This window comes from Heloderma suspectum, chromosome 10, assembly GCF_057233095.1.
Source record: "Heloderma suspectum isolate Gila_16-S chromosome 10, 16-S_ref, whole genome shotgun sequence".
In the NCBI taxonomy this organism is placed as follows: Eukaryota; Metazoa; Chordata; class Lepidosauria; order Squamata; family Helodermatidae; genus Heloderma; species Heloderma suspectum.
This window is the reverse complement of record NC_139467.1, coordinates 19,244,443-19,256,811: the sequence shown is the minus strand read 5'-3', so window position 1 is coordinate 19,256,811 and position 12,369 is coordinate 19,244,443. Positions and strand designations below refer to the sequence as shown.

Here is a 12,369-nt window from a genome sequence, read left to right as displayed (position 1 = left end):
GTGACTTATCAGGGAGGTGAACTCCCCCAAAGCCCTTCCCCCTGCCCTGACATCGTCTGCCCCCCACCTATTCTACTTTTCTCTATGCAGGAAAGGGACTTAGAGAAAGTCTCTCTATGGAGAAAGGGACTCGGCCGACACCTGGAGAAGCAGCTCCCCGAAGACTGGCCAAGTCACGCGCCAACTCTGCTCATCGCTGGTCGTCCTGACTGGACTGGCGTGCGGCATGTGAAAGGGCCCGGATGGCACCTGGGGGAGCCAGTCCTCTAAGCCCCAGCCAAGTTGCATGCCGGCTTCACGGGCCACTCATCATCCGGATTGGGTCGGCACACAGTGTGCAAAGGGAGTCGGCCGGTGTTTGGAGGAGCTCTTCCAAGTACTAGCCAAGTCCCTTTCTCTGGGCAGAGAGGCATGAAGAACGTAAGAAGAGCTGTGTCTGATCAGACCAAAAGCCTCTCTCGTCCAGCACTCTGCTCCCGCAGTGGCTAAGCAACTGCCTCCAGGAAGTCCAGAAGCAGGACGTGAGTGCAACAGCACCCTCCCACTTGTGTTCCTGAGCCACTGGTATTGAGAGGTACACTGCCTCTGATGCTGGAGGTGAGATACAGCCGTCATGGCTAGCCACCATTGACAGCCGTATTCTCCAGGGTTGCTGTAAAGGTTTCAAACTAGATAATGCCTGTGAAGCTCTCTGAAAACTTGAGCGCACTATGGAAATGTCAATTACGATTACTATTATTATTACAGTTGCTATTATTATTACTATTATTGCATGGTAAAATCCTTTTCAAGTATACTGGCACAATTTCTGTGGGATCTGTTTGCACCATCCTGCCCCCGCAACCCTCAATAAAAAGGATTCCATTTGCCTTTTCTCTCCCCACCCTTCCCTTGGAGACCGATGCATACAGGTGATTCTGAAGGAGGTTAATCATTGATGCATTTAGTGAAAACAGCCCCGGGAACAGCTCTCTGGAACACAGAGTACCTGGAAAGAGACACAGTCGGCAAGGCCATTTCAAACGAATAAATGTACCGCAATTAACACTGGGAGAATGGGAGATTTATTTTGTCCAGTGCATCAAAGTGTCTGCTGTAACCACGTGAGCTGTAAAAGGAGTGCACACTCCGTGGTTGTCCACTGCATATACAGCTTCACCATTCAGTCAATTGATTAGTTAGTTCTAGGGTGGTCAACCTAGGGTCCTATGCGGCCCTCAGCCTAATTTCATGTGGCCCTTGGCCTAATTTCAAAAACTCTCTGCAAGCAATCAGTTCAGACCTCTGGCAAGAGTGAACTGTCCTTGCCCCAGCAACCTTCTGGGCAGGGAGAAATGAGAGAGACAGAGAGAGACGGGGGGGGGGTCACATTCACACATACACACACAGAAGGCAGTAGCAGAAAATGAAAAAACGGGGAGGCCCACCGTTACTCTGCAGCCCCTGACAGATTGCCCGAGGGCATGCAGCCCTTGACAGAAAAAAGATTCCCCACCACTGAGTTAGACTAAAACAATTCCCATGATCAACTGGGGAAGGACAGCAGGCTAAAAACATACATATTTTTCAAACATATTATATACTTTGCCATAGCTCAGCCATGAGCTGTCTCCTTGCTCACGCAACATGACAACTCAAGAAAACAGTGGGGAGGGAGGGCTGCGGAAAGAGCACTAGCCACAGCACTGGAGGGTGGGCAGACAATGCCACACTCACCCATCCCATCTCCCCCCGGGCCCCCCAAAAATAACCTCAGACTCTCCACGTGCTAACAAACGAGTCTGAGGCACAGGGATTGCTCTCCCGAGGTTTCCTTCCAAGGCACTGCTGAAATGCTTAAAAGCCCATTGCTGCAAGAGCGAGGTTGTCAATGCCCCCTTAGCTGATCCAGGTAATCACTGTGGAGTAACGGCCCACACAACTGGCCAGGATCAATCTGTGGGAACTCCATGTGTTACCGCTGGAACATATTGAGGGGTCCTGCGTTCCCGCCATTTTTAAGACACTCATGGCTTCTTCCCTTTTTATTCAGAACTATAATTTTCTTTATGTTCAAACTGAACTGAGCACTTGGTTAAAACTTGCCTGCCTAAGATTTCTGTAATCAGGTGTTGACAGCCCTAGTTACATATATAGTGTGTGTTGCCGACATTCCAACCATCTGGCAGGAAAGCTAAGGAAGGGAAGGCCAACTTTTAGGCATTCGCCTGCCGCTAGCTCCAGGCTAACTGCCTCCATGCCTGTGGGCACTCTGGCCATTACGATGGGTGATGGTCATAGAATCATAGAATGGTAGGGTTGGAAGGGGCCTATAAGACCACCGAGTCCAACCCCCTATTCTGTGCAGGAATCCGAGTCAAAGCATCCCTGACAGATGGCTGTCCAGCCTCATCTTGAACGCCTCCAGTGTGGGAGAGCCCACTACCTCCCTAGGTAATTGGTTCCATTGTCGTATTGCTCTAACAGTCAGGAATTTTTCCTGATGTTCAGCCGGAATCTGGCTTCCTGTAACTTGAGCCCATGATTCCGTGTCCTGCACTCTGGGATTGTCTAGAAGAGGTCCCAGCCTTCCTCTCTGTGACAACCTTTCAAGTACCTGAACAGAGCAATCCTATCTCCCCTCAGTCTTCTCTTCTCAAGGCTAAACATGCCCAGTTCTTTCAGTCTCTCTTCATAGGGCTTTGTTTCCAGTCCCCTGATCATCTTGGTTACCCTCCTCTGGACCCTCTCCAGCTTGTCTGCATCCTTCTTAAAGTGTGATGCCCAGAACTGGACAGCTCCAGTCCCTCTCACTTGTCCTTCCACCCCTCCATCCTAGTCTGCTTTTGGCGGACATCCAGACAGCTGGTGCCCTTTCCAGATGAATTCCCACTCTAATCTTGAGTTGCCAAGGGAAAACAGGCCGCTATTCTCCCCCATCCCCGCCCAACTGCCCCTGGCCTCTCCACACAACCGCTTGTCTCTTCCTCCCCGCAGCACGCACCTTGACAAAATCCTCTGTCCCGTGCTCCTTGAAGAACCACTCAGTGAAGGCCTCGGCCTCTGTCTCGCTGCGCTTCTTACACGAGATGCACCGGATCTTGAAGTGGTCGCCAGCCACGGCCTCAGTTTCCGAGTCCACCTCCACACAGCCACCCTGGCACAATGTCACTAGAAGGCGGAAGAGGGAATGGGGAGTAATTACACCAGGAAGGTGGCAAAAGCTCCTTTCCTGAGTCCAACGCCTGCACTGTTGGCCTATATCTGCTCTTGCTGAGGACAGCCATCTTTCTTTTTCTTCTTTTCCCAGAAGTGTTGGCACTAGACATCTTCCTAGGCCCCCAACTTCCTACCTCCCACCATCTACCCACCCATTCTCACTTTCCCTCTGGTCCCATACCTCATTGTCACCCAGAGGGAAGTCAGCAGGAACTGAAGCCAACATGGATTTGTCAAAAACAAGTCCTGCCAGACAAATCTGATCTCATTTTTTTATCAAGTAACCTCCCTTGTGGACCGTGGGAATGCTGTAGACATCATATACCTTGACTTCAGCAAAGCTTTCGACAAAGTGCCCCATGATATCCTGATGAGCAAACTAGCTCAAAGTGGGCTAGATTAAACAAGGATCCGGTGGATCCACAGTTGGCTACAGAATCGGACTCAAAGAGTGCTTATCAGTGGGACCTTCTCAAACTGGGGAGAAGTAACGAGTGGGGTACTGCAGGGCTCAGTCCTGGGCCCAGTGCTCATCAACATTTTTATTAATGACTTGGAGGAGGAGGTGCAGGGAATGCTGATCAAACTTGCAGATGACACAAAATTGGGCGGGATAGCTAATACTTTGGAAGACAGAAACAAAATTCAAAGTGATCTTGATAGACTGGAGCGCTGGGCAGAAAACAACAGAATGACATTTAATAGGGATAAATGCCAAGTTCTGCACCTAGGAAAAAGAAACCAAATGCACAGTTACAAGATGGGGGATACGTGGCTCAACTACACTACAAGCAAGAAGGATCTTGGAATTGTCGATCACAAGCTGAATATGAGCCAACAATGTGATGTGGCTGCAAAAAAGGCAAATGCTCTTTTGGGCTGCATTAATAGAAGCATAGCTTCCAAATCCCGGGAAGTACTAGTTCCCCTCTACTCAGCACTGGTTAGGCCTCATCTGGAGTACTGTGTCCAGTTCTGGGCACCACACTTTAAGAAGGATGTAGACAAACTGGAGAGGGTTCAGAGGAGGGCAACAAAGATGATCAGGGGACTGGAAACAAAGCCCTATGAAGAGAGACTGAAAGAACTGGGCATGTTTAGCCTTGAGAAGACTGAGGGGAGAGATGATAGCGCTCTCCAAGTACTTGAAAGGTTGTCACAGAAAGGAAGGCCAGGATCTCTTCTCGATCATCCCAGAGTGCAGGACACGGAATCATGGGCTCAAGTTACAGGAAGCCAGATTCCGGCTGAACATCAGGAAAAATTCCTGACTGTTAGAGCAATACGACAATGGAACCAATGACCTAGGGAGGTGGTGGGCTCTCCCACACTGGAGGCGTTCAAGACGAGGCTGGACAGCCATCTGTTGGGGATGCTCTGACTTGGATTCTTGCATTGAGCACGGGTTGGACTCGATGGCCTTGTAGGCCCCTTCCAACCCTACAATTCTATGATTCTAGGAACAGCTACTCCTTTGGCCCCTCATGGGTGGAGATAGCAAGAGGAAACACTGGCAAGACCTGCAGGTCAGCAGGAGCCTGACAACACCAAGCCCTGACATTTTTCACACCTACAAGACAGGCAGAAATTCAACAGGCAAAAGCATGTCCTAGCAGGGGGATGCAATGATAGGGAACGCTTCCCTTGTTGAATTTCTTCCTTCCTCATATCTCTTAAAGCTACTAGAGCAGGGGCAGGGAACCTCTTGTAGCCTGAGGGCCACACTCCATTTTGGAGAAGCTCTCAGGGGCTGCATTCCAGTGGTGGGTGGGGGCAAAAGGAACAGGCCCAAAACCAAAAGAGGCAGGGCCAAACCTAGAAAAAAATACCAGCATGTTGTAGCGTAAAGTAACTAAGCTTTACTAGAGACATTTCAGCCTTTTAGAAGGGGGGGGGGGACTGCACAAAAGCCAGGAAGCCACCAAATGATCAGCAGCTGGGGGTAAGGGGTTGGAGTCATGGGGAACTCCAGAAAGCCGGATTGGGACCACAGGAGGACCAGATCTGGTCCTTCGGCCTGAGGTTCCCCACCTCTGCACTAGAACTTCTGCTAGGAGGTAGAGTGGAAGAAAGTGTCAGTCTGACCCACTTTTCTTCTTTACTGCTCAATTTTCATCTGTTCATAGCTGATGTTATTCATCAGAGCCTAAATGGAGGGTGGGTGTAGTGCTTGTAGTAATTTAGAGACACTTCCTTACATGAAACATTGGGATGGGCCTTTGGAGATGATCCCTGGCGAGTGGGGTGTGGGGGTAGAGCCGGGACTGGCTGCGGGAGCTCCAGCAAAGAACTGTTCGTCGTTTTAATTCTATTTAATAAAACCACCATGTTATCTTCTTAAGATATGGACCCAAACCTATTACAGTGGGTCATGTTGGAAAGCTGCACCAGTATTAACATCTAAGGCCTGGGGACATTTTCCCTCACCATCCTCTGCCCTCCACAAGATATTTCACTGTTGTTGTTCTTATCATGGTTATATAATATACACTTTCATTTATTGTCAGCTACATTCGAGGCCTACTGTCAGGCAGAGAGGTGAGAAATACATATTTGGACTTCATAGAATCATAGAGTTGGAAGGGGTCATTTAGGCCCCTGCACAGTGCAGGAATCCAGTTTAAAGCATCCCTGACAGATGGCTGTCCAGTCTCTGCTTAAATACCTCCAGCAACAGAGAGCATGCCACCTCCCTACGTAGTTCGCTCCATTGCCTGATTGCTCTGACCATTAGGAAGTGTTTTCCTGGCGTTCAACTGAAATCTGCTCTCAGAGACCTGTTATTTCATGTTCAACGGTCTTGGATAACTGAGAACAGGTTGTAGCCCTCTTCTGTGTGACAATGGTTTAGGTACTTGAAAGATGCTATCATATCCCCCTTCAGTCTTCTCTCCTCAAGAATAATACCCAGTGCCATCAATATTTCCACAAAGGACTTGGTTTCTAGTCCCCTGATCATTTTTGTTATCCTTCTCTGAATTCATCCCAATTTATCTGAATCCTTGTTAAAGTGTGGTGTCCAGAACTGGACATAGTATTCGAGGTGAGGTCTGACCAGTGCTGAGTAGAACAGAACCATTACTTCCCGTGATTCAGAAACTATACTTCTGTTGATGCAACCGAAAATTGCATTTGCCTTCTTTGCAGCCACATCACACTTCTGACTCATATTCAGCTTGTGATCGACTACAGCTCCAAGATCCTTTTCATATGTACTATTTTTAAGCCAGGCAGCCCCCATCTTATACTGGTGCACTTGATTTTTCTTTCCTAAATGAAGGACTTTGCACTTGTCTTTGCTAAATTGTATTCTGTTATTTTCTACCCAGTCTACTAACCTATCAAGATTATTCTGAATTTTGTTTTTTTCTTCTAAGTATTAGCTATCTCACCTAATTTTGTGTCATCTACAAATTTGATAATCATCCTCCCCACCTCTTCCTTCAAGTCTTCAATAAGAATATCGAAGAATACAGGGCCCAGGACCGAGTTCTCAGGCATCCCACTCGATACCTCCCTCCGGTTTGAAGAGGAATCACTGGTGTGCACTATGGTTCCCCAGCCAGCTATGGATTCTTCTAGTAATAGCCTTAACTTGCTTGCTAATCAGAATATCATAGGACACTTTTTCAAATGCCTTTCTGAAGTCGAAATATATTATGTCCACATCATTTCCACAATCTGCAAAAGAAGTTACCCAATTGAAAAATAGTGGGGGGTTATCTCCAATGTTAGTCCTACTTAGAGTAGACCCACTGAAATGAATGGGACTTAAAGTAGGCTAACATTGAATATTTCCCATTGGATACCACCCGAAATAAGATTAGTCCAGCAGAACTTGTTCTTGACAAATCCGTGCTGGCTTCCAGTGATCAATGCATTAGGGTCAAGGTTCCTACAGATCAAGTGCTTTATAATGTGCTCTAGAATAGTAGGGTTGGAAGGGGCCTACAAGGCCACTGAGTCTAGCATGTTCCCAGGTATTGATGTCAGACTGACTGGTCTGTAATTCCCTGGATCTTCCTTTTTACCCTTTTTGGAGATAGGGAAAATATTTGCCCTCCTCCAGTCCTCCACCCATTCTCTAGGATTTCTCAAAAATAATAGCGCTTCTGAGAGTCCATCCACTAGCTTCTTCAACGTCCTAGGATGCAATTCATCTGGACCTGGAGACTTGAACTAATTTCAGGTGCTTCGATATTCTCTGACCATCTCTCTATCAACCTCAAGCAGCACTCCTACCCGTTCAGTCTGTTTGTCAAATATGGCAGATGGGACACAGATCCTCTTTTGGGAAAAGACTGAACCAAAATAGGGGCTGAACAGTTCTGCCTTTTCTTGGTCACCTGTCAGCATTTTGCCACCTTTACTGAGCAAGCTGGTCTGCCATTACGTTCGTTCTCCTTTTACTTTGAACACATCTGAAAAAGACTTTTTGGTTATTCTTAGCATCCCTCGCCAATGTCATGGCAGCTTCGCACGTCACACCAAGCTATCCTGGGTTGGTTTTTTGCTTGCTAACCCGACAGACAATCGGGTGCTCTGCAGCTTGCCGTGGCTTGTTTTCCCCTTGAGTCCTACGGTTGGCTCCCAGCACGTATCCCAGGCGCCTTTGTGGCAAACCCCTCATTTCCTCAGCCCTACATCAGCACCGTTTCTGCAGTTGGTCTGCTCAGGTTGCCAGCTCCAGAGGGAAACTCCCCCCCACCCCGCACCACTGTCGCCTCAAATCACCATATAGAATTATTTTTTTTCTGAGCCTTTATGAATGCGGTAATGCACTTGCAACCTTTTTTCCAGGGACTTGCACAAGACCACCTGCCAGGTATTTAGCCAAGCATATCAATATCCCCCTCTTGTCAATGTCCTTCAATGTCATCCTCCACTTCAGTGCTTCCCTCGCTATAGAACAGTGTTTTTTAAAGGCTGCTTCATGTTCTACTGAAGTAAGAACACCTGCTCCTAAAGTTCCTTCTCTCCTGCAACTGCCAGCTGCTTTCAGCTCCTCACAACCCCCTTTGCGCTTGTCACTTCCCTCCACTGGAAGTGGTCACATACAAATATGGGTTACAGAGTGGTGAGTGGGAATGGAAAACATATGCAAATGTCATGGAAAGGCAGTAAGATGGAGGGGAAATTGCACAAATTTCAAGGCAGAGCTGTAAAACTAAGAGAGAAATCGTGCAAATCTCACAGCAAAGCAGTAAAATGGGGGGACTGCACAAATTTCAAAGCAGAGCAATAAAACTTAGGGTTACAAATATGGGTTACAGAGTGGTGAGTGGGATTGGAAAACATACGCAAATGTCATGGAAGGGCAGTAAGATGGAAATTGCACAAATTTCAAGGCAGAGCGGTAAAACTAAGAGAGAAAGCGTGCAAATCTCACAGCAAAGCAGTAAAATGGGGAAATTGCACACATTTCCTAGCAGTGGACATTCACTTCTGCAGAGGGCAGATAAAGGATGAGGAAGGATGGCAATGGGACTAGCAGGACTGCAAGGAGTGGCAGGGGTTTTTGCCACTCGTCATGTAGCTCTCTAGGAGTTCCTGACAACCCACGATGAAGTCGCCCTGCCCTGTTCAGACATCAGGGGAAGCCACCATGGGTATGAACAACCCAACAACAAGCCATGGGTTCTCAGGGTCATGAAAAATAAGCCATCCTGCACCAGGTTCGCATGACACAATAACCCACCATGGCTGATCAGCCCTGGTGGGTTGTTGTGTCGTGCGAACCAGGTCATTCTGAGCTTTAGTCTTACTGACACCATTTATTTATTTATTTATTCAGTCAGTCAGTCAGTCAGTCAGTCATTCATTTCATTTCTATACTGCCCAATAGCCGAAGCTCTCTGGGCAGTTCACAAAAATTAAAACCAAACAGCACACAAGAAAACAATTTAAAATATATAGAACATTAAAACCACAATATAACAATACAACCACAATAAAAGCTAGCAGCAGTGCAAGAGTTTAAAATACAGATTTAAAACAGCAAAGCTAAAAGTTTCGAAAGCTAAAATGCTAAAATGCCTGGGAAAATAAAAAGGTCTTCACCTGGCGCTGAAAGGAATACAATGTAGGTGCCAGGTGAACCTCACTAGGGAGCTCATTCCAGAGCCAGGGTGCCACAGCAGAAAACCCCCTCCTCCTAGTAGCCACCTGCCTCACTTCCTTTGGCAGGGGCTCACGGAGAAGGGCCACTGACGATGATCTTAAGGTCTGGGCAGGCACATATGGGAGGAGGCGATCCTTCAGATAACCTGGCCCCAAGCCGTTAAGGGCTTTGAATGTTAATACCAGCACTTTGAATCAGGCCCAGAAATAGACTGGCAGCCAGTGCAGCTGAAAAAGTACTGGCGTAATATGAGCTCACTGGCCAGACCCTGTTAACAATCTTGCTGCTCTGTTTTGGACCCTCCAGAACACCTAGCTGAATATCACCTAGCTGGGCAGATGAACCACCCACTAACAGCACCTCCGTCTTGTCTGGATTGAGTTTCAGTTTATTGGCCCTCATCCAGTCCATTACCGTGCCCAGGCACTGGTTCAGAACAGCCACTGCCTCACCTGGTTTTGATAAAAAAGAGAGGTAGAGTTGAGTGTCATCCGCATATTGCTGGCATCTCAGCCCACACCTCCGGATAACCTCCCCCAGAGGTTTCATGTAGATGTTAAATAGCATGGGGGATAAAACAGAGCCCTGTGGAACCCCATGGCACAATTGCCATGGCACGGAGCAATAATCCCCCAGCACCACCTTCTGGAATCGGCCATCCAAGTAGGAGTGGAACCACTGCAGTGCAGTGCCTCCAACTCCCAACCCAGACAACCTATCCAGAAGGATACCATGGTCAATGGTATCGAAAGCCGCTGAGAGGTCCAGGAGAATCAACAGGGTCACACTCCCTCTGCCCCTCTGCCAGCAGAGGTCATCCCACAGGGCGATCAAGGCAGTTTCTGTTCCAAAACCAGGCCTGAAGCCCGATTGAAATGGATCTAGATAATCCGTTTCATTCAACAGCGCCTGGAGCTGTCCTGCAACCACCCGCTCAAGCACCTTGCCCAGGAAGGGGATGTTGGCCACTGGCCTATAATTGTTAACATCCTCTGGGTCCAGGTTAGGTTTTTTCAGGAGTGGTCTAATTACCGCCTCTTTTAAAGCGGCAGGCCCCACTCCCTCTCTCAAGGAGGAATTTACAACCTCCTGGACCCAGCCGAACATCCCCTCCTTGTTTGATTTAATAAGCCATGAAGGGCAAGGGTCAAGCACACAAGTGGTCGATTGGACTTGGCCAAGCACCTTATCTGCATCCTCAGGCCTCAGTAACTGAAACTCATCCAATAAAACTGGACCAGACGGTGCTCTGAACGCCTCTACCAATGGAACTGCTTTAATCGTGGTATCCAATTCATGACGAATCTGAGCGACTTTATCTTCAAAGTGCCTTGCAACCTTATCACAGCATGCCACCGAGGGTTCCACCGTCTCTCTCCCTGTCCCGGAACGTAACAGGCCGCGAACCACTCAGAAAATCTCCGCTGGACGACACTGAGAAGATGCAATGCTGGTGGAAAAGAACTGTCTCTTTGCCACCCACACCGCCACAGAGTAGGCTTGATAGTGGGCTCTTACTAGTGTTCAGTCAGACTCAGCACGAGTTTTCCTCCACCTGCGTTCTAGCCGTCTCCCCTCTTGCTTCATTGCCCTCAGCTCAGGTGTATAACAAGGAGCTGGCCAGGCTCTGCTCAGAGGGAGAGGGCGCTTGGGCACAATTGTGTCAACCGCCTGAGTCATCTCTGCATTCCACAGAGTGACCTGGGCTTCGACAGGAGCACCAGCCATACCAGCAGGAAAATCCCCCAGAGCCCTCTGGAATCCATCAGAATCCATTAGCCTCCGGGGGCGGACCATTTTAATAGGTCCCCCACCCTTGCAGAGGGGGAAGGCTGCCAGGAGTCTAAACCTCAGCAGGAAGTGATCTGACCATGACAAAGGGAGGGATGTAAATTCCTCCACTTTCAGATCACCATCTTCCGGCCCAGTGGAGAAAACCAGATCAAGCGTGTGTCCTTTTATATGCGTTGGGCCAATGACATGTTGGGACAGCCCCATGGTTGTCATGGCAGCCATGAAGTCCTGAGCTGCCCCGGATACAGCAGCCTCAGCATGGAAGTTGAGATCACCCAGGACCATCATCCTAGGGGTCTTCAACACCAAGTCCGAGACCACCTCCGTCAGCTCAGGCAGGGAGTCTGATGGGGCAGCGGGATGGGCGGTACACCAACAGAATCCCTAATCTGTCCCGGGTACCCAACACAAGGTACAAACACTCAAGATCTGCACTCGAATGGGCAGGAAGCCTGGAGAGGAAGATTGAATTCCTATAGACCACGGCAACCCCCGCCCCCCGACCCTCGAGTCGGTGTTGGTGCTGCACTGAGTACCCAGAAGGGCACAACTGGGAGAGAGTGACCCCTCCCAGTTCCCTCACCCAGGTCTCAGTAATACATACCAGGTCAGCCCCCTCGTCTACAATCAAACCATGGATGAGGGAGATTTTATTTTGGGCCGACCTGGCATTCAGCAGCAGCAGCACCACCAGGCCCAAGGGCTGACTGGTAAGGCTCGGCAATGGCGGGCTATCTGCCTGTACACTTCCTTATTCACCTTCCGTTCTTCTAATCCCCTATGTATGTCCTTTTTTATTTTCAGATCATCACTAAGCTGTTTATGTAGCCACATTGGCTTTTTCTGTTGCCCAACATTTTATTTCTTCATTAGGATTGTTTCCGATTTACCCTTTAGTAAGTTCCTAACGTAAGGAGCAGCTCAGGCTGCAATCCTACCTACTCAAAAGTAAGTTCCATTGAGCTCAATGGGACATACTCCCAGGTAAGTGGTATAGTACTGCAGCCAAAATATGGGGTGAGTTGGATATCCTAAGAGCTGGAAAAGACACAGGAAAAAGAGCAAATAAAATGATTTTCCTGATGAGAAAAGGCACACACACGCAAAGGCGTTTGGGGCTCTTTAGTTTAGAAAAAGAGGTGACTAGAGTCAGGGAGGACACACATAAGGCTAGGCAGAGATAATTTTTTCTCCCTCCCACCCAGTCCTTGAACAAACAAAGATGATCTTCACATGGGTTCAAGATGGGCAAAAGG

At 48.4% G+C, this 12,369-nt stretch overlaps 1 protein-coding gene across 2 annotated transcripts in view; it reads right to left on the bottom strand.

Annotated features, from left to right (window-relative positions):
- Positions 1-12,369, bottom strand: part of SCN1B (sodium voltage-gated channel beta subunit 1) — a 53,457-nt gene that overhangs the window by 15,685 nt on the left and 25,403 nt on the right. For both annotated transcript variants that reach the window (XR_014785114.1, XM_084815404.1), the window contains exon 2: positions 2,984-3,150. Coding sequence is in view for 1 of the 2 variants with exons in the window: in XM_084815404.1 (XP_084671530.1) it covers positions 2,984-3,150 (167 nt within the window). In the remaining variant the exon portion in view is untranslated. The remainder of the gene's footprint in view (positions 1-2,983; positions 3,151-12,369) is intronic.